Source organism: Kryptolebias marmoratus, linkage group LG2, assembly GCF_001649575.2.
Source record: "Kryptolebias marmoratus isolate JLee-2015 linkage group LG2, ASM164957v2, whole genome shotgun sequence".
NCBI lineage: Eukaryota > Metazoa > Chordata > Actinopteri > Cyprinodontiformes > Rivulidae > Kryptolebias > Kryptolebias marmoratus.
In genome coordinates, this window is record NC_051431.1 from 9441335 (window position 1) to 9461233 (window position 19899).

Here is a 19899-nt window from a genome sequence, read left to right on the forward strand (position 1 = left end):
CCCTAACCCCTCAAACCCTGAGGAGACTCTAACCCTAGCCATGGGCCAAAAGGCCCTAACCCCTCAAACCCTGAGGAGACCCTAACCCTAGCCTTGGGCTAAAAGGCCCTAACCCTTCAAACCCTACAGAGACCCTAACTCCAGCCGTGGGCAACACGGCCATAACCCCTTAAACCCTGAGAAAACGCTAACCCTAACCCTGGGCAAAAAGGCCATAACCCCTTAACTGTTGTTGTTACTTGGAATTAATCTAAAACCATGTGTAACTGTGAATAAACAGTGACTTTCCCACGACTGATAAGTAAATTCATTTTTAATTCACGTGAACCAAAATTGTTTTTTATTATTTCTTAATTTTTTCAGTTTTTTTTTATCTCCAGTCGGTCACAGTCTGGTCTTCAGTGGGAAGAACCTCTTCAGATATTTTAGTTGTGCACGTTTGAAGTGCTTCAGTTTTATTACATATTTACACAGTTTTACCAAAGCAGCACGTCTACGCAGTGAAAACAGTACTCCCCCGCCCCCTTCTGAAACACGTTGCGGGGAACTCACGGGTCGGAGCGGTTCCTCTTCGGGTCCACCGCTGCCAGGTCGCGGCACTCGGCCACGAAGATGTGAAACTCTCGGAGCTTCTGGACGTAGTTGATGGAGAAGTGGACGCTGCCCTGGACCTCCACGAAGTCGCCGCCGTACACGGTCATCACGCTTCCGCTCAGCTGGGAGCAAAAAAATTTCCTTTAAGGTGAACCATTACTCCTTGCTGTAGAGTCGCCAAATTTTGACAAACTGCGCCTCATTCTGAGGCGGAGAATTTAAAAATAACAACTCAAAGCTGCGTCTCGTTTCTCCAACACGGGTCGCAGATGCAGTTGTGAAATTCTGGATGGAAGAAAGGTTTTGCCACAGGCAGGAAGCAGCTTCGTGCGTGACAACGTACCGAGGCCGCGCCAGATGAGCCGCTGAGCGTCGTCATGGAGCCGCCCGCCGTCGGCCCGCCACCGTCCTGAAACCAAGAGCACGTTTACACGGGCGCAGAGCAGGAGTTCCCAGAACCGGAGGGCGGCGGGAAGGTTTACCTCCTCCTGTAAGAACGAAGGCACGGATCGGCTCATCTTCTTCAGGTGCTCCGGGTCGGAGAACGACGACGAGGCCGAAACTGCGCGGTTGGAGAGACGGGAAGCAGGAAACACATCTGACTACACAGGAAGTACGTAAACTATTCGCCGGATGAAAGATCAGGCAGGTCTTACCATTACTGCTGCGCCTGAGATCGGCGCTTTGCTCCGGTCTTCTTTCTTGTCCTGCGAGAAAAAACAAAAGCAGAACGTTCAGAATCATCGGAACAGGTGAGAACTGAACCCAACGCGGGCGCAGGCGTGCTCACGTGGTGGCGCCGTGATGTCCTCCAGGCTCTTGGCCAGGTTTTTCGGCCACGCTTCAGCTCGCCACAAAGCCTTCCTCACTGGGTTTAGGTCGTCATCGTTTGTTCCTTCAGACGGAAAAACAAAAACATAAACCCTCCGATCAACCAAACCTGCTGCTTCTGAACACTGACGAGTCCCACTGATCAATCAGGTTGTTTTTTTTTTAAGATTATGTGGTGTGACACTTTGTTTGTTTTCAGGCTGAAACCACCGGTCCCTCAGGAGCTCCATGAAAAGCCTGATGGACTCTGGATGTCTGGGAGCTTGTTTCATTTCCTTTTCTCTCTGGTAAAAATTAAACCCAAGAGAGGAAAAACATTTTATATAAAGGGTGAGTTTTTTTATGACCGAACCTCTTCAATGAGGCGACATTGAAGCTAAAACTGCTTTAAAGGGGACCTATTATTCAAAATTGACTTTTTGCATGTTTTTGTGCTTCCATCTGGGGATCTGCTGCTTCTAGAAACAGTCCAAGTGCAAAAAAACACGCCACTCATATGTTTTTTAGCAATAAGTAAATGTTTTCTGTCTGCAGAACGACCTGTTTCAAAAACCTCGGGACTGTTGCATCACAATCCCCGTTACCTAGCAACCCCAAGCCGAGCCCAGCCCCTCCCCTAGCAACCCAAGTGGAGCTCCGCCCATTTTATTACAAGACGACCGTCACATTTGTTCTGCTGGTTTTACTACTGAACAATGTTCCGTTGTTGGCTGCCGGCGTCCCGACCCGCTACCAGTCGGGTTTCGGAATGCCGTTTCGGAACTGCTAAATGCCCCTGTCCCATAGTCAGAATCCTCAGAGTTTGAATTAATAACGATATAAATGTGCGTCAGATCTGCAGTGTTTAATCCTTCAGTGAGTTTTTATTTTTTCAGATGGGACACTGAGTTGGGGGGGCGTGGCCAACAGCAGCTAATTTGCATCAAAGTGACGTAACCCTAAAACGGCTCATTCTGAAATGAGCTCAGTACAGTCAGAATTGACCAGCTGAAATGTCAACACCTGAGAATGATTTTGTGTTTTAAAGCCCACAGACCTATCCTGACTTGTTCAAGGATAATAGCTCCCCTTTAAGAGAATAAAAAGTGAATAAAAGCTGAAGTGGGCTCACGGTTTGAGCTGTTCCTGGACCAGGTCTCTGACGTGCTGCTCATCGACGACTCGTGGCCCGTGTCGGACTCACTGTAAGTGGGCCACGCCGGTCGCTGACTCGTCTTGTTGGGCCTCCTGCCGGGACGATCCTCCGAGCTCGTCGGCGTGCTGGCGCTCAGCGGCCCGCCCGGGTCGAGCCCGTCCGGCCCGTCGTCGCCGAGCACGGGGCCGGGCGCCTCGTGGACGCCATGGTCGTCTGTCGTCCCAAGATAGTGGCGGTAGTCGGTTGGGACAAACGCTCGCGCCCGTGGAGCCGGAGTCCCCGACTCGTCCGAGGAGCCTCGGGACAGGGGGCCTTTCCCTGTGCTCTGCCTGGGCTTTCGGCCCAGGGTCTGGACGGGCTCCGCCTCCGTTCGCAGCTGGTCTGGACCCGTGTTCTCCCCGTCCGTACTCAGAGTGAACATACTTGTGGCGCGGCGCAGAGAATTCCCACGGCTGCTGGAAAAGCTAAAGCTGTCTTTCCTGCTCTTTGGAGATGGAACCTCTCTGCCGTTTTGGGCTTTGGAGGACTTCTCTTTGTGATCCTTAGAGCTCCTTCTGGACCGTTTCTGCTGCCCCATCTCAGCCGGCACATAACTGGGCAGACTGTCCTGCACCTTTGACCCCGACCCCGTCCCTCTGTCCCGCGGAGACTTTGTTCGACTCTGAGGCGACAGACACGACTTTGTGACAGCTCCTTTGGTTTTCTCCGTGGTGGGGCTTAAGGGATAAACCTCCGGCTCAGCGCTCTGAGGCAAGAGCTGGGCTCGTGGCGCCTCTGTCCTCCTGGAAGTCTTCTGTTTGCCGGAGGTCAGCAGTCCCCTGGGGTCAGCCGTGGCCTCGTCCCAGAACTCCCGCAGGGTGTTGAACTGAGCCCGACTCGTGCCGAGGGACGGAGACGGCTTATCCAGCCTCCGACTCGGTGGGAGAACAGCAAAGCTGTTGCCGCCGTCCTCGTCGCTGCCCGACTCGTTTCCGACTGAGGTCAGGTCGAACTCTGACTTCGTGAAGCGTTTGTTTAGTCTGGCCTGGCCCGCTCCACGAGCCGCCTTCCCATTTCCCGGACCTTTAGGCCTTCCGGTATAAATCGAGGGCTTGTTGCGCTCTTGGTCCCAGAAGGACCTGAGCTGCTTGATTCTCTCTGCTGTGCTTTCCTGCTGCCGCGACGCCTGCCTGCTCACCTGAGGGACGCTCGTCCTCTCCTGATGAGCAACACCGGCTCGTCTTTTCGGAGACAAGCTCGGACGCCTGTCTTTAGCCCCGCCGTCCCTCTGCTGAACATCTTCACCTGGACCTCCGTGACTTTGGGCTTCGGCAGCGGCTGGTTCGTTGCTCTCGTCTTGTTCGCAGTCCCCATATGAGTCGCTCCTGGACAGAAGGAGCTCCTCGGAGTCAAGCCTGACCCACGATTGGGGATCCGTCACAGGGCGGCTGCTGGACGGCAGATCTCGGCGTGGCGTTTGGTCCGACTGTGGCGGCAGCTTTGGTTTGACCCCAGAGACGCCGTCAGACTCGATGACTGATCTTTCTGACGGTCTGGGATGATTGTCGTTTCTCTGGTTTGAGTTAAACGTCAGAGTTTCTTCTTGCTGCTGATGGTTTAGCTGCAGCCCTGAGCCGTATTTCTCCTGGATTCCCTTCACACCGTAACTTTCAGGCACAGAGGAGATGTCGGCGTTTGGTCCCCTGTCAGCAGACGTCAGCGGTTTACTGAAGACTATCCTCGGACTGGAGTTGCTTTTCTCCCAGAAGGATTTCAGGTGAGAGATCGTCACTGGTTGGTTTTCCTCGGCGGCGTCGCTTACGTCCTGTAAAGGCATTCTTTCTCTCGCATCCTTATCAGCGTCCTCTCGGGTCTTGCCTCCTTTTCCGGGTCTCCTCCCCGATTCCGGCGCTCCCACCTTCCCTTCCCCTCCGTCAAGCTGCCCTTCCCCTCCGGCCCTCCTGGCTGCTGATCGCTGCTCGTCGCTCCCCGCCGCCCGCCGCGGCTCGTCGTCCGCATCCAGCCAGTCGTTGCTGTCCGTGCTGCGGCTGAACCAGTCCAGCACCTTGGCGATGGCGTCTTCGTCCTCGCCCGTGGGGCTGGCGCTTTGGGTGGACAGCTGAAAAACATCGGTCGGATTGGATTTCTGCTTTTGCTGCGCGGGCTTGTCGATGAAGGTGAGATCGTAGGAAACGGGAGGATCTGGCTCTGAAAAAAAAAAGTGAGACAATAAATTTAACGCTCAGGAAGCTCCGATTGGCGTTTGGTCCGTTTTTTATTATTAAAACGTCAGAATACCAACTCACAGACTCCTACGGCAATCTATTATATCTTCCACTCTGTAACATCATAGCATATTAAAGCTGTTTGTAACTCAGATTATATAAATAAAAAGGATATTATGAAGTTTTTTTTTACATTCAGCTCTGGAAACTATTCATTATAACAATCTTAGAGCTCAATTTAAAGCTAAATACCCGAAAAACAAAAGTTTCTTTCTAATAACTACACTTTATTTAGCCTTATTTAATCATTAATAAATGATTAATTACCCTTGAAAACATCATTAATTACGGATAATTCATACTTATTACACTGTAAATTAACACTTTATTTAAGGTGTTACCCATAAAGGCTAATTACGTCCAAATTTTCAATGTTTATTAATGCTTAATAACTCATGAATTAACTATTCTATGTATATGTGTGTTAATTAATGTTTTAAAGGTTAATTAATCATTTATTAATGATTAAATATGCTACATAAGGTGTAGTTATTAGAAAGTGCTATGAAGTGGTTTTTGTTATCTGATGAAGTTATGTCAAAGATCGAGGTGAGAAAACTGTGAATTAATTGTAAATATTTAAGATACCATATGTTTCATGTGTTGAGCTTAGAATCTGTGAGAAAAACAAAAACACTTTGATTTTAAATGTATAAATATTATGGAGAGCGTGATGGAGGAGGGGGTTTCAGGTAAAACTGAAACAGGAAACAGAAAAAACATAAATAACTGAAGTTCTGGAAGCGGGAAGCATAAAGTTGTTTCCTGGATGCAAACCCACCGGCAGCACTTCGGGTCAAACTCGGCTCCTCCCGCCCGCCGAACAGGTCGGAGGTTGCTCGCCCTCTTTGCGTCGGGTCGTCGCCATCTTTTTCCCACTTTGCCGTTTCCCTTCCAGCGCTCCCGTCCGTCCTGGTGATCGGAGCCGCTCTGGAAGCAGAAAAGACTCTCGCCGGAGAGGGGAGAGACCCTACCTCTGTGTTCGGAATGAAAGCGGGCGTCGACCTGGGCGTCGACCTCGCCACGTTTCCTTCCCTCTCCAGGCTCAAACTACTGGAAACCTGCGGGGGGGCTTCCTCGTGAACGGGCAGATTTAAAGCGCCTTCCCGCTGCGCTTCACCTTTGCTCTCAGGGCAGGACGGGTTGGAGCCTGACCCCTGCTGGGGGTGCCGCCGCTGCCGCCTTGGAGCGGGAACCACCTCTGTAGGGCTCAGCTGAGCGTCCAAACCCCACTGGCTGTCGTCGCCATCGTCGTGTCGAAGCTGGCTGCGGCTCAGGAGCAGCGTCCTCTTCTTGGGCACCGGCCTGAAGCCCGTGGAGGAACCGCCTGATGTGATGGAGCCCCCCGACGTCTGGCTGGAATCCCCCGCCGGGTGGCTCTTCAGTGAAGGAACGGGCTCTGAGTGGGAGAAAACAAAACAAAAGAGGCACTGTGACGCCGAGCTGGAAGGTTTCTGAATATTTCAGGTCCAAATCTCAGTTCCGACCTGTCTCCTGCAGGTCCTGGTCCTGATGGATCGACAGGTCTGGCTTATTTTCAGGAGCGTCGACATCAGCCAGGGACGCCCGGTTGAAGGGGTTGTGCCTCGGCTTGAAGGGAAAAGAGGGCGAACGTTACGTCAAAACAGCCGCAGTGAAACAGAAAAAATAAAATAAAATAAACCCACGGAACCTACCATCCTTAGAGAAGAAACTCCTGAGAACCGATTTTCTTTCTCCGCTTTGCTGTGAGGTGAAATTAAACTTTCAGACGTTCGCTCGGAAGCACTTGTTTGAAAGAAGCACAAGGAGCGTGTCAGAGAATATTAATTTAGTGTCAGGATAATCAGCAAAAACACTGACGTTTGCAGTGAAACGGCTCGGGATCCTGAAAACTAAAACAGTAGATAATCTGCCTTTAAATCCAAGCTTTCTGACAGGAGTGAGTTCAGAAATAATTCTTTGTTTTTTAATTTCCTTCCAACTAGAGCCTTTTTCTTTGCCATAGTGTGGGGAAATCCCTTTGTATAATGTCAGCAGCTCGCCGGAACTCCTGGTGACGTCACTCCAGAACAATAAAAACTTGTTCAAGTTTTTAAACTTGAACTAGCTTGTTATTTTTCTCCGAAATGCATCAAAACTTTTATTTTTTTAATTAATATTTAAATATAAAACATTTTCAGCAAAATGTAAATTTGACGTGTTTACTTGTGTTAATCCTTGCAGTAGTACCTTTCAGTGTGTAAACATATTTAGAGGTGTAGAAAAAAAACAAAAAAAGTTGGAAGCTAAATCAAATATTGGTTCTGCCATAAAAGCCGTCTTCTGACCGCCTCAGCCGGGTCACAAACTTACATTTAGTTTATCCGTCATGCAGCTAAACTTTAATTCATGCTACGTGTTGAACGTGTGGTGCAGTGGCTGTGGAGTCATAAAACCAGCTTCGAGTCGCACCAGTCACAAGACACTCAGAAACCAGAACTGAACTCAACAGGAGTACCTCGCTTTGAGCTTTAAAAACATACGATACTGTGCAAAAGATTCAATCCACCACTAGTTTCTTTGTCCTTTTGCTTCCCAGAATACCAGTTTTCTTGTAATCTTTTAAAAGTGATATTTAGCAGTAATTTCCCAGATTTTTTTTAAGATCTCTCAAAGATTTTCTTTGGATTTTGGCTTCATTTTCAGTCGTTTTTTAAGTTCTTGATCGCGGAGGCGTGTTGGGCAGTTTGTGCTTCTAAATGAAAAGAAACAACAAGGATGAAAATAATAATAATAATGATAAATAATGATGATTGTAATAAATTGCCTAAAGATCATTTTTTGAAATAGTTTTTTTGCCATTTTGAGTTTGAGCTCAGGTTCATTCCCTGACTTAAGAATTGTTTTACTGCCTCAGTGATTCAAAAGTCAACGATAGGCAACTTAACAAAATGTGAAATTATTTAAACAAATTATAAAAGAACAAACAAATAAATATTAATCCGATGATGGTCACAAAGCGGGCAAAAAAAGAAAAGAAAGGAAAAAGCAACCAAAGAGAAACTTTCAGACCCTCAGAGGTCTTGAGGAAGCGTCGTTTTGCACCATTTTTTAAAGAATTTAAAGAAAGTAAAATCTAAAGAAACGAGGAACGACATTTGCACAATACTGTGGATCGATCACAGCCCGTCTGAGAGCGAAACTCAACTCCAGCTGAACATGTTTCAGACAAACACACAGAACCAATTGTGTACTTTTTCTCCAGCTCGAAGCATCTGGCAGGTTTCGGTGGAGCCACGACGTCCGAGCGTTGGCCGCCGGGCGTCTTGGATCTGTCGGTTCTCGGAGACCCATCTGCAGGAGGAAGAGGAGGGTTGAGAACAGCAGAACGGAGCAGTTTGTTCAAGCTGAATGACCTCAGGGGGGAACGAACCAGCCCACAGGTTCTGTCGCTGGACGCTCACTGAAACCAACAAACCTGAACTGGCTGCTTTTTCCTGCTTCATGGCCGCCAGAATGATTTCCGAGCCGTGGATTTTGTCGTCGTGTCGGCGAGACTTGGCCTCGTAAAACCATTCTCCTGTCAGGTACTTCAGCTTGACGCCTGGCCGAGACGCGCTGGGAAGGACTTTCTCCAATTTTCTGTCAGAAAAGACAAAAAAAATTCAAGCTCAGTCGTCAAAGTCCGTCAAAGTCGTGACATTTTTCTCCAATTTTATAGTTCTTTATGCGCAGCGAGCTGAGAGCCACTTTGTCTTATACACTGCAGAACAAAAACACTTCACAGAATTTGATGTTTTAATTTAATTTAATAAGGTTAAAACTTAATAAACCCAATAAAGTAGGAATGCTGAGTAAACTGCTGTCGTTTCACCAGCAAAAAGGTTTTCTTGTTTTGCTTAAAATCTGATTTCAGCTTCTTCACGGTTCAAAGTGTTTGTTTTTCACTTTGGGTTTTTTCTACAGATGTTCCAACACATCCGGACAGCAGGGCAGGTTAATCATGACAGCTTATTGTATCTTTATCATTTTATTGTTTAAAGCTGTATGGCGCAGGAGGTTTATTAAAATGGTCACCACAGCTAATCAACACACATGTCAGCCATGATGAAAAAAAATAAAACGAGCCACCGTCAGGAAGTTCTCATTGTCGAGGTCTGATTATTGTCAAATTCTGTCTCAAAAGCTTCTAAATGAGACGTAGTTTATTGAAATTCGGGAGTTTATCACCAGGGAAAAAAAGCTGAATTTGTTCATTGGTTTATTGGTCATGGAGAGCCTCACAATGTGCCAAACATTATACGAAGGGATTTTCCAGAACTACAGCAGCCAGCAGAGAAAAATGGTCAATTTTAAAGGAAATTTGAAGACGCATTTGTTAGAAAACTTGGATTTAAAGGAAGATTATCAGCTATTTTAGTTACCGGGATCGCAAATAATCCACATTTTTGCTTATTTTTCCTCTGCAGCGCTAGTCACAAATACGGCTGTAACGCCGTCAGTTTTACAGAAACCGAACAAAGACGGTAGTAGCTGTGGGTCGACCCCAGCAGACACTCTGAGGGTCCGGCTGTGCGAGATTATTGGTTAAAACTCTGACATGGGGGGGCGCTAGAGCGCTGCAATGGAGTAGACGCTTTTTGGTGGGGCTCCGTGGAATCTCCATAAACTTTGTTTTTCAAATTAACATACCTGGTCTTTTTTTCATTTTTCTTTTGCTTAAAGTGAGTGGGATTACTTTTTTTGATATTTTTCATTCGCAATGGGGAAGAAGGACGGCGCACAGAAGGAGACCGCTCAGCCGAGCTCTGGAGCTAGCAACGAATCTATCCTGGCTGCTGTTACCGCGCAGGGCCTGCAAGTCGCCAAACTTTTTGACCTCATTGACGACCTGAAAAAGTCAATAGGGGGTCGTCTTGATGCTATTGAAGCTTCCCTTGCCACCGTCCAGAACCAACAGCGGGAAATAGAGAGCCGAGTCAACACCATTGATGAAGCTATGTCGTCTGCTGATGGCCGCATCTCAGCCCTAGAAGCCTCCTGTGAACGGCTCCGCGAAGCTAACTCTCTGCTAAAGGTGAAGCTAAGTGATCTGGAGGGTAGGTCCCGCAGGTGCAACATCAGAGTGCTTGGAATTAAAGAAGGCGAGGAACAGGGGCGCCCTACTGAGTTTATTTCCCGGCTGTTACCGGATCTGCTTGGGAAGGAGAACTTCGTCAAGCCCGTTAAGGTGGACCGCGCCCATCGTAGCCTCAGGTCCAAACCACCACCTGAGGAGCGGTCGCGAGCCATCATCGCAAAGATCCACAACGAAAAGGACATGGCTAACATCCTGCGACTCAGCCGCCTGAATTCACCTCTGATGTACAACGGAGCCCGCGTGTCCATCTTTCCTGACTACACGGCTGAGGTCCTGTCACAGCGGATGGCCTACAACAACGTGAGGAAAAAGCTAACCGAGGCTGGCGCCAAGTGCTCGCTGCGCTATCCAGCCAAGCTGCAGGTGGCGCACGACAACAACATTAAGACCTTTCTCTCTCCGGAGGAGGCTGATCGTTTCGCTCGCTCCATCTCTGGCTGATCCGAGGTTGATCGGTCCGGTCCGCTCGGACATTGTTCATTTCGGTACTTCAATGCGTTGCTCGGTTTGTGGCGTTTCCTCTTATTACATTTTCTAGCCGTATTGGTTACAGCTTGTATTGTCATGTAGGGTATTAATTATTTAATTTTGTCTTAACTTCATATTGACTATTTTGCATATTTCATTGTTTTCTTTATATACATAAGCGCTGAAACCTACATTTAACCAGGTGTTCCTTTAGAACTGTTTGTTTCTTGGAGATTCATGGGGTTTAGCTCCTCATTTCGGAGTGGTTATGGCATCTCCGGTAGTGTGTTGCTCTGTTCAGTTCCCAGCAGCCTCCCTAAGTTCAAAGGGAAGCTCTGCCTATTTTTTCCACTGCCATTGGGGAGTGGGAGTTGGGCAGTCCAGGGGGGGTAAGTGTTTTCTCTTTGGGGTGGAGGGTGGGTGTGGGTGGGGGATTCAGGGAGAGTGTGTGGTGGCGGGTCCAATTTTCTATTTCATTGCATTCTTTTTTTTCTTGGTCTTTTCTTTCCTTTTCTTTGTTTTCCCCTTATTCGGCTCCAACAGCGTCTTTCTATCGACCATTCTGAATGTACCCTGACGGTGCTCCAGGGCCGGCCATAAACCCCATCACCTTTATCACTTGGAACTGTAGAGGCATGGGCAAGGCTCTCAAGAGGGGCAAGGTCTTTTCTCACTTGAAACATCTTTCCTCTGATGTTGTGTTCTTACAGGAAACTCATGTCTCGCCTACAGAGCAGAGACGCTTGAGGACATCCTGGGTATCACAGGTCTACCAATCCAACTTCACCTCCAGGGCGAGAGGGGTTGCCATTCTCATCCGCAAAACCACACCGTTTATATTTAAGACACAGGTGACTGATTCAGGTGGGAGATACATTCTTGTTACTGGCATCCTCAACTCTGTCCCTTTGGCCCTTCTCAATATATATGCACCCAATTTTGACTGTCCAGACTTTTATAAAAAAGTATTTAATCTTGTAGCAGAGCACAGCGAATATAAGATAATTGTTGGGGGTGATTTTAACAGCTACCTCGACCCTTTGCTTGACAGGTCCTCCCCCAAATCGGCCCCACTGTTAAAGTCTACATCAGTTATCACCAAGTTAGCAGAGTCTTTAGACTTGGTTGACGTCTGGCGGCATCTGCATCCTTTAGAGAGGCAATACTCCTTTTTTTCCCCAGTTCACAAATCCTCTACAAGAATTGACTATTTCCTGGTTGACTCAACCTTATTACCCCGGGTTATTAAATCTACTTACCACGCTATTCTCATATCTGACCATGCACCACTGTCAGTTGAATTTAACTTTGATATTCAAAAAGGACAATACAACTGGAAACTAAATCCCTCCTTGAATTTAGACAGCTCCTTCTGCAAATTTGTTTCCAATAAGATCTCAGATTTTCTGGCTTACAATGATAATGGGGCTGTCTCTGATTCTACTCTCTGGGAATCCTTCAAGGTCGTAATAAGGGGTGATATTATTTCATATCAATCCAATGCCAAAAGAGTCAGACGTAGCCGTCTGGCTGAAATTGAAAAGCAATTAATTATCTTAGAAGACACGTTCCGTAGCTCCGACTCTGACCAAATATTCGCTTCTATTGTGAATTTAAAGTATGAATATAACTGTATTTTGGGTGACCGGGTTATGGATGACATTCAGAAGCTGCGTCAGAGGTACTTTGAACTGGGGGACAAGGCAGATAAAATACTATCTAGGCAGTTGAGGGGTGTGCAGGCAGAGCGAGCAATTAATAAGATAATCTCCCCAACTGGTCAGCTTTTAACAGATCATAAGCTGATTAATAAAACTTTCTTTCAATACTACAGCCAGCTTTATGCCTCCAACACAGCTGCATCTGCAGAGGATATTGCATGCTTTATTCGACCATTGAACATCCCATCTCTTACAAATGACTCCAGGCTAAAGCTGGAGGCTGATGTAACCCTGGAGGAAATAAAGGCAGCAATCCGCTCTTTTCCCAGTGGAAAGGCATGCAGCCCTGATGGCTTTGGTATTGAGTTTTATAAGGCCCATATCGATACGGTGTCGCCACTGATATTGCGTATGGTTAGGTCTTCTATTGAGGCTGGACATTTTCCTCAGTCCTTATATGATGCCAATATTTGTCTCTTACTTAAAAAGGACAGAGATCCTACCAATGTGGCATCCTATCGCCCCTTGAGCCTGCTTAACTCTGATCAGAAAATTATTGCTAAGGTTTTAGCTAATCGATTATCCTCCCACATTAGTGATCTGGTACATCCAGATCAATCTGGTTTCATCCCAGAAAGATTCTCATTCTCCAACCCGAGACGGTTACTTAACATCATGTACTCCTCTGCTCATACTAATTCAGCTGTCATATCTCTGGACGCTCAGCAGGCATTTGATCAGGTGGAGTGGGATTACATGTTCGCTGTTCTTGAAAGATTTGGCTTTGGCACTAAATTTTTGTCTCTCATAAAAATGCTGTATGCTCATCCCAGGTCTCATGTGTTGACCAATAGGGATAGATCACCGGCGTTTCTACTGAAACGCGGTACGAGGCAGGGCTGCTGCTTGTCTCCCATGCTGTTTGCCTTGGCGCTAGAGCCTTTGGCTGTTGCCATCAGGTCTAATCAATGCATCTCCGGTATCACCTGTGGTGGATCTGAGCACGTCATTGGCTTGTATGCGGATGATGTGGTTCTGACATTACTTGATGCTAAGGTGTCTCTTCCTCCGCTCCTTAGTTTGCTGCAGAGTTTTGGACAGCTCTCTGGATTCACAATCAATTGGACTAAATCTGCTCTTGTGCCCCTGTCGGATGGACTTGACTCTGGCTTCCTGAATAGTCTACCATTCACAATCGCCCATGATCATTTTGTGTACCTTGGTATCAATATTCCTGTAGACTCCAAGCTACTTTTTCAACTGAATTATATAGACTTACTCTCTAAGCTCAAAAAATGGATTGACAGCTGGCAGTTACTCCCACTCTCATTAATTGGTCGTATTAATATTATCAAAATGGTTGTGCTTCCTAAGTTTATTTACCTTTTTCAAAATATCCCGATATGTATTCCTTCCTCCTTTTTTAAAACATTAGATTCAATCATCATGCCGTTCATATGGGCATACAAACCTTCCCGAATCTCTAAGGCACATTTGCAGAAGGCCAGGGGGGAGGGTGGTTTTGGCCTTCCGGTCTTTAGGCATTATTATTGGGCCTGCAATGCAAGAGCTTGGACATTCTGGAGCTCGGACTCTGCCACGGCGGTGAACCCTCATGGCACGGTTCCTGGCTGGCCTCAGATTGAATCCCATAACGCATTAATACAAACCTCTGCTTCGCTGCCTGCAATATTATTCTCAAAACCTAATATTCCTGTTAAGAGGCTCGACTTTATACTTAGAAATTCAATTAAGATTTTAAGTCAAATAAAAAGAATCTTGAAACCTCCAGGTCTTTCTGTTTATGCCCCTTTGTGTCATAATCCCTGCTTTAAGCCGGGTCTTTTAGATCCTGGTTTTGTGGTCTGGTCGGGCCGGGGCCTCTCCACTGTTAAGGACCTCTTTACTAAGAAGCAGTTTTTATCATTCCCCCAGCTACAGTCTAAATTTAATCTGACCCCAAATAACTTTTTTCGCTATCTGCAGGTTAGGAGCTTTGCTAACCAGTCGAATTCGAGTTCAAATCATTGTTCAATGCAGCATATTTTTTATGATCTCCTTAGTAAACCTCCCACATCCAGACATCTTGTTTCACAGTTTGTGAATGTTTTCTCTGCGCCTACATCATCCATCCATATCAGAGATGCATGGTCCAAAGACTTGGGAGTCACAATTTCCACTGCACTGTGGGATCGCGCGCTAATGGGAATAAAAAACTGCTCCATTAATGCCAGGCTACAGCTAATCCAGTTTAAAGTGGTGCACCGTTTGCACTACTCTAAAGCTCGGTTAAGTAAAATATTCCCAACTCATTCTAGTATGTGTGACAGATGTGGTCTTCCTAATGCCACCCTTGGACATCAGTTCTGGTATTGCCATTATTTAACAGTTTTTTGGTCTAACATTTTTTGTCTTTATCAAACTGCATACAAACAGCCGATTCCTTCAGACTGTCTTGTTGCCATTCTTGGTGTATCTGACTCCTCCTCTGCTCTTCCTTTGCCTGTGCGGCAGGCTCTCTCTTTGGGGATGGTGGTGGCTAAACGGATCATCCTGATAGACTGGAAGTCTGCCACACCTCCATCTTTTAAGTGTTGGCTGAATAACATGGTTTCTTGTTTACATCTTGAAAAAATACGCCACACTCTCAATAATAATGTACCCAGGTATGTTGAAACGTGGGGGCCTTTCCTCAAACATCTGAATGATTCCGGGGGTAGTTGAGACCTTGCTCCGACTCTGTAGCCCTTTTTTCTTCCCTGCCTTGCAGAGGTGTTGTGGCTTGGCTCACCAGTGGTTGTACATGTGTGTTTATACACCTTCATTCTATCATACTATGAGTGAGCTGTGGTGGAGCTGAATTTTTTTTTTTTTTTTTTTTTTTTTTCTCCTTCCTTCCTTCTCTCTCTCTTTCTTTTCCCCTCATTATTATTTATTTGTTTCTCTTCCCGGATTGGGTGGGGTTGGGTTACGGCAGTATTTTTTCTTTCAGTGGACCATGGCGGTTTATCTTGCAATGAAAATTATTGCAATGAAAATGATTGAATGACAGTTGGAATCTGTAACTGTTTTGCATCAATGATCTTGTTTGCCTTCAATTACAGATGTAGATGATGTTGAAGATCTCAGTGTTATATGTGTCAACCCACATGTGTTAGCGGACTGATCTATATTTTGTAGGTCCATGTACCCTCATGATTGTCCTGCTGCTTTGCTGAAAATGAAAAAATAAAAAAAAATAAAAAAAAAAGAAGAGTCTTAAAAAAAAAAAAAAAAACTCTGACATGTAACGTAGCGGACAATACGGACTCCTTCAAGGAACGCTACTGCTGGATTTTTATCTGTGGAAATCACGTTGGGTGGTCCACTTCGGTTTTTGAAGAAACAGTGGCCATACTGGCAAATAAAAAAAATAAATGGTTTTACTTTTTCCATTACTAGCTAACTCATAACAGAGTTACTAGCTAAACAAGATTACTCGTAAGCAAACACATAGCAATGCTATAAAGTTACTAGCTAGTACTTACTAGCTAACTAAAGAAAAAGTTTACAAGCTAATAAGCTAGCTAGTACCTCTGCTGCTTACTCACTAACAAATTGTGGAAACAAACTTTTTCTTTGAGACAGGCAGCCTGTCAACGTATTTAGTTTAAATACTAGTTAGCTAGTAGGCAACAAAAGTACTAGCTAGCTAACTAACTACCACTCCGGTACTCCGGTACTCCGGTACTCCGGTTTCCTCCCTCAGAACAAAGTTAGGTTAATTGGTGACTCTAAATTGTCCCTAGGTGTGAGTGAATGGTTGTTTTGTCTCATTTTCTTTACATGTCTCCGTGTTGGACTTGCGACCTGTCCAGGGTGTCCAGGCTGGACACCAGCGACCGGCGACCCGGAAAGGAAAGGCGTAAAGAATCCGGCTGGGTGTGACTTTAATGGGAGCAGCTTCACATGACCAACGTTGAGGCCGCCGAGCTCAAAATAAAGCGGAGGGTTCAAAACACATTCCAGCTCATCTTCTCCGTACGTCATGTGACGACGGGGCAGCGCTTCATTCCTTAATCCTTAACCACGAGGCCGACCCGGACACAGCGAGCATTCAGCCCCCCGCTGACGGACACAAAGGCTGGACGGCTAATTTGATTAAACTCCTGATGAAAAGCTTTTTGTTTTACATCAAACTTGACTTCTAAATGTAATTACGGACGTCTTTTTTTATCCGCTTGCCTTCTGTTCGGTTACACGGATGGCCAAGTTTCTTGTGAAACAAACAGATTTTAGGCTAAAAGGATTTTTCCCAACGAGTCCGTTTGACGTTAAGTCTCGTTTCGGGCTCGCATCGAGGTTTCCCCAGCTGTAGAGGACCAGTTCTGATCGTGTTAATCTATCGGGGGGGGAGTTTTCACAGAATGAGTGTGACCCTTTCAGCTCCTGGAGAGCAGCGTGTCGTACCTGACCCGCTCCTCCTCGGCCCTCTTCAGGTCGGCGTCCCTCCTCAGCACCGTCATGATGGCCTCCTGCTCCTCCTCCGTCAGGTGGCTCAGGTCGATCATGGTTGCCCCCCCCCACACACCACCGTCCCACAGGTGAAGAAGCCTCTTCAACGGGTTCTCACGAGTCGAGGCGTTCCGACACACGGCTTCGCTCAAGAAGAACAAAAAGGTGGTGAAAGAGTTTTCCTTGTTTTTCTTTTTAGGGACCAATGAACCCAAAGAACCCTCATTACTGTCCCGTCTTTAGAAGAAAGAAACAAAAATGTGATCAAACTTTTGACAGCAACACAGCAAACGACATGGAGGAAATCTGCAACAACTGAAAGAAAAGTCCCCGTTAACATCAACGGGGTTTGGACGAAACCAGCACTCTTTGGAGCTCTACAGCTCAGGCAAACGTCTCGGCAGAAAGATCATTTAAAGTTTAAACGGGGTCACAAAAACTTTGGACTTCATCCATCTGAAGTGGCATTTTGAGCTCTTTTACGTTTTTACACTACGGCTTAAGTTTCCTAATCTTTTGAAGATTTTTTTCACAAGTAAAGTTCAACTGAGCTGACGTCACGCTAACGTCTGAGCATTCGAAATGTCCAAAACGTTTACAGGCAAACTCCTTTTAAAACACAAATTATACATCAAAACGTCAGCGTTTTGGTCTCCTCTCACTCAGTGTGTCCCTCGCTGCTGTGGGTTTTATATTCATACTATGGACTGTCGGTGTTCATTATCTAAACTTTGTTGTAATGTTTGCCGTATGGACCCCAGTTAGAAGAGTCTCTACGACGGTAGGGACAAATGGGGATCCTTAGATACGAGCCCCAGAAGATCTGCTCGGGACTTCTTTCTGCTGAACCGCTCCGGGTTTACATCCCTAAATATTCCACCAATGCTCTGTCCAAACCAAACACTTAGTGGAGGACCGCTGAAAACCACCACCGTTCTCCCTGTCCCTGATTAGATCTTTGTTTTACGTGCATCGTCTTCTCATTTCTGACCTGAAGACAGCCTTTTGTCTCCAGCTGAAGTGTACGCCAGCTTCAGTATTTTAAAGAATTCAATCTTTTTTCTGTAACGCCTTAAGAAGCATCCATCTTTCAGTGAGGAAACCCTGAAATAAAGAGCGACCAGCAGCTGTTCTTTGGAACTTCCGGATCCTTACATTAGGAAACACTTCACAAGCTCCAAAAGCTGCTGCTGCTGTTTTTTTCCCCTGAATAAATACTTGAAGTTAAATAAAGCATCCGCTTCTCTTGTTCGGGGAGTTTATTCAAGGAGGTGGCTTGTTGACACAACAGGTTAGACTCAACCCCTCGGACTTTACAGGATCCTGTTGTGACGAAGTTAAACTCTCATCCTGCAGGAATTCAGACGACTTTAATAAAAAATAAATAAATAAAACAAGATAAAAGCTTTTTCTGATTATTAGAGCAAAATGAGGAAAAATATAGGGATAATTCAACAGAAGCACACAAAGTAAATCTCTCGGTCTTAAATTGTATTTGGAGAATTTAAAGGTGGAAGAAAACTTGTTTACCTCACAGGTCGCCTTTAAGAGTTCTGCTGCTCTTCATCGTGCTGTGTCGGTGGAAATGAAAAGTATGGAATAAATGAGTGATTTTACATCCTCCTCCTCCTGAGCAGGTCTGCCTCTGGATGCCTGAGGGAGCCAGCAGGAGGAGGAGGAGGAGGAGGAGGCGCCCAGTTTGGGTTTGACCTCCTCCTTATGAAACTCTACTGGCTCAGAAGGTTTGAAGTAGACGTTTGGAATTTTGTTCTTATTGGTGAAGCGGATTTCAGATGTAGTGACCGGCAGCGGCCAGCAGGTGTCGCCACCGGCCGAGGCTCTGAGTTCGACGGAGAGATCATGGAGGTCAAACAGCAATTAAATCCTCCCGACGTGGCGCCGCTTCAACCATCTGCGCCACGACCTTCAGGACACGTCCGTGGATCCGTCACCCGAGTCTGACCCGCTTCGCCGCTCAGGAACAAACGAGCAGGGCCGGGTTAAAGATGGCGGGGACCAGGGCTTCTCAGACCAGGAAAAATAAAACTCCAGTTCTGATGAGGGGTTCAGTTCCAGAGAGCAGAGCTGCTTTTGTGTTTAATGTGAGCGAATAAAGTCTGAAGCACAGAATAATTCAACAATTTTTAATATAAAGTTGTCTTTTTTTTTTTTTTTTTTTTAAATGGACCTGATCGTGTTAAAGTGCCGCAGCAACGAGGGAGAATATCAGGTGATGTTAAATTACAACTACAAAACAAAACTTAAAAAAACAAACAAACACCCAAGGTACCCGATTTTATGAAAAAGTAGTTTTTGCTGCGTGGAACTCGAGACGAAGGTGGAAATATAAATCTGTGGCTGCCGAAACGAGTCGACGAGGAGTTTATTTAATAAGTTATTTTTAAATTCTCCGTCTCAGAAGCTTCAAAAATTATTGAGTTTGTTGAAATTTGGTGATTTATCAGCTAGTTCCACTTAGGAGAGCGGCATTTTGGTCTCACAAGGACTCCAGACATTATACGAAGGGATTTCCCAGAACAGCAAGGAGTCTTTCCGGGTGTATCTCACAAGGAGGCTCAGAACGGAGCGGGTGACAGGGACGTGGTCTGCAGTGTCGTACGGATCTGGAAAGGTGAAGAGACCCGAACCACAAACTGGCTCCACCTTCCAACCCTGACCTGCAGCCGAGAGCCGAAGGAATCAGATCGTGAACAGGAAAACCGACTGGAAGGAGCCGAGAGTCGCTGCTCCTCTGCATCGAACAGGAGACACCTGAGGGGGTTCAGGAGGACGTTTCCTGGACATGTCGGACGTCCAGCTGTGAGAGAAGATCCAGGACTTGTTGAGGACATTCCAACGGCTGGGAACTGATCTTGAAATCCCTTATGGATCAGCGGGGGTCCAGTCCTGGTCCTGGAGGACGACTGTCCTGTCCTGCAGGTTTTAGGTGCTTCTCTGCTTTAACACACCTGATCTGAATCGGTGATTAACGGCCTTCTTCTGCTGAGGAGCAGAGAAACATCTAAACCACACAGACACACACACGGGGGATTCGTTGTGGAAGCTGCTCTTTATTTGAAAAAGAAAGAAAAGACTTCAGTCATTGTCTGCTACACGATCTAATTACAGAAAGAAAAGCTCTGCGAAGACAACCGCAGAGAAGATCCTGAATCAAACTTAGGTAGAGTCAAATTTGATTGAATTGCTTTCATATTTCAGACATCTTTCACTCGTGCGCTCGAAGAACAGTCAGTGTTTATATACACAGGGCACCGATCAACAGTGCTGCTCCGCTCGTCCCCGCTCCGACGCTTCCGCTTCGCTTTCATTTTTTTTTTTTTTTTTTTTTCA

The 19899-nt window shown here is 46.3% G+C and overlaps 1 protein-coding gene across 4 annotated transcripts in view; it reads right to left on the bottom strand.

Moving 5' to 3' along the window:
- LOC108248434 (synaptotagmin-like protein 2) overlaps nucleotides 1–19891 on the bottom strand; it is a 281347-nt gene extending 261456 nt beyond the window's left edge. For 3 of the 4 annotated variants that reach the window (XM_037974474.1, XM_037974481.1, XM_037974479.1), the window contains exons 1-13: nucleotides 18079–19891; nucleotides 16504–16690; nucleotides 8264–8427; nucleotides 8040–8139; nucleotides 6501–6591; nucleotides 6312–6414; nucleotides 5606–6223; nucleotides 2537–4747; nucleotides 1385–1489; nucleotides 1251–1301; nucleotides 1077–1156; nucleotides 938–1003; nucleotides 553–716 (exon numbers count right to left, since the gene is read on the bottom strand). In XM_037974474.1, coding sequence (XP_037830402.1) covers nucleotides 553–716; nucleotides 938–1003; nucleotides 1077–1156; nucleotides 1251–1301; nucleotides 1385–1489; nucleotides 2537–4747; nucleotides 5606–6223; nucleotides 6312–6414; nucleotides 6501–6591; nucleotides 8040–8139; nucleotides 8264–8427; nucleotides 16504–16604 — 3854 coding nt within the window. In that variant the 5' untranslated portion in view covers nucleotides 16605–16690; nucleotides 18079–19891. The remainder of the gene's footprint in view (nucleotides 1–552; nucleotides 717–937; nucleotides 1004–1076; nucleotides 1157–1250; nucleotides 1302–1384; nucleotides 1490–2536; nucleotides 4748–5605; nucleotides 6224–6311; nucleotides 6415–6500; nucleotides 6592–8039; nucleotides 8140–8263; nucleotides 8428–16503; nucleotides 16691–18078) is intronic. The other variant, XM_037974476.1, reaches the window with a different exon arrangement.
- Between the last annotated feature and the right edge of the window lie 8 nt (nucleotides 19892–19899).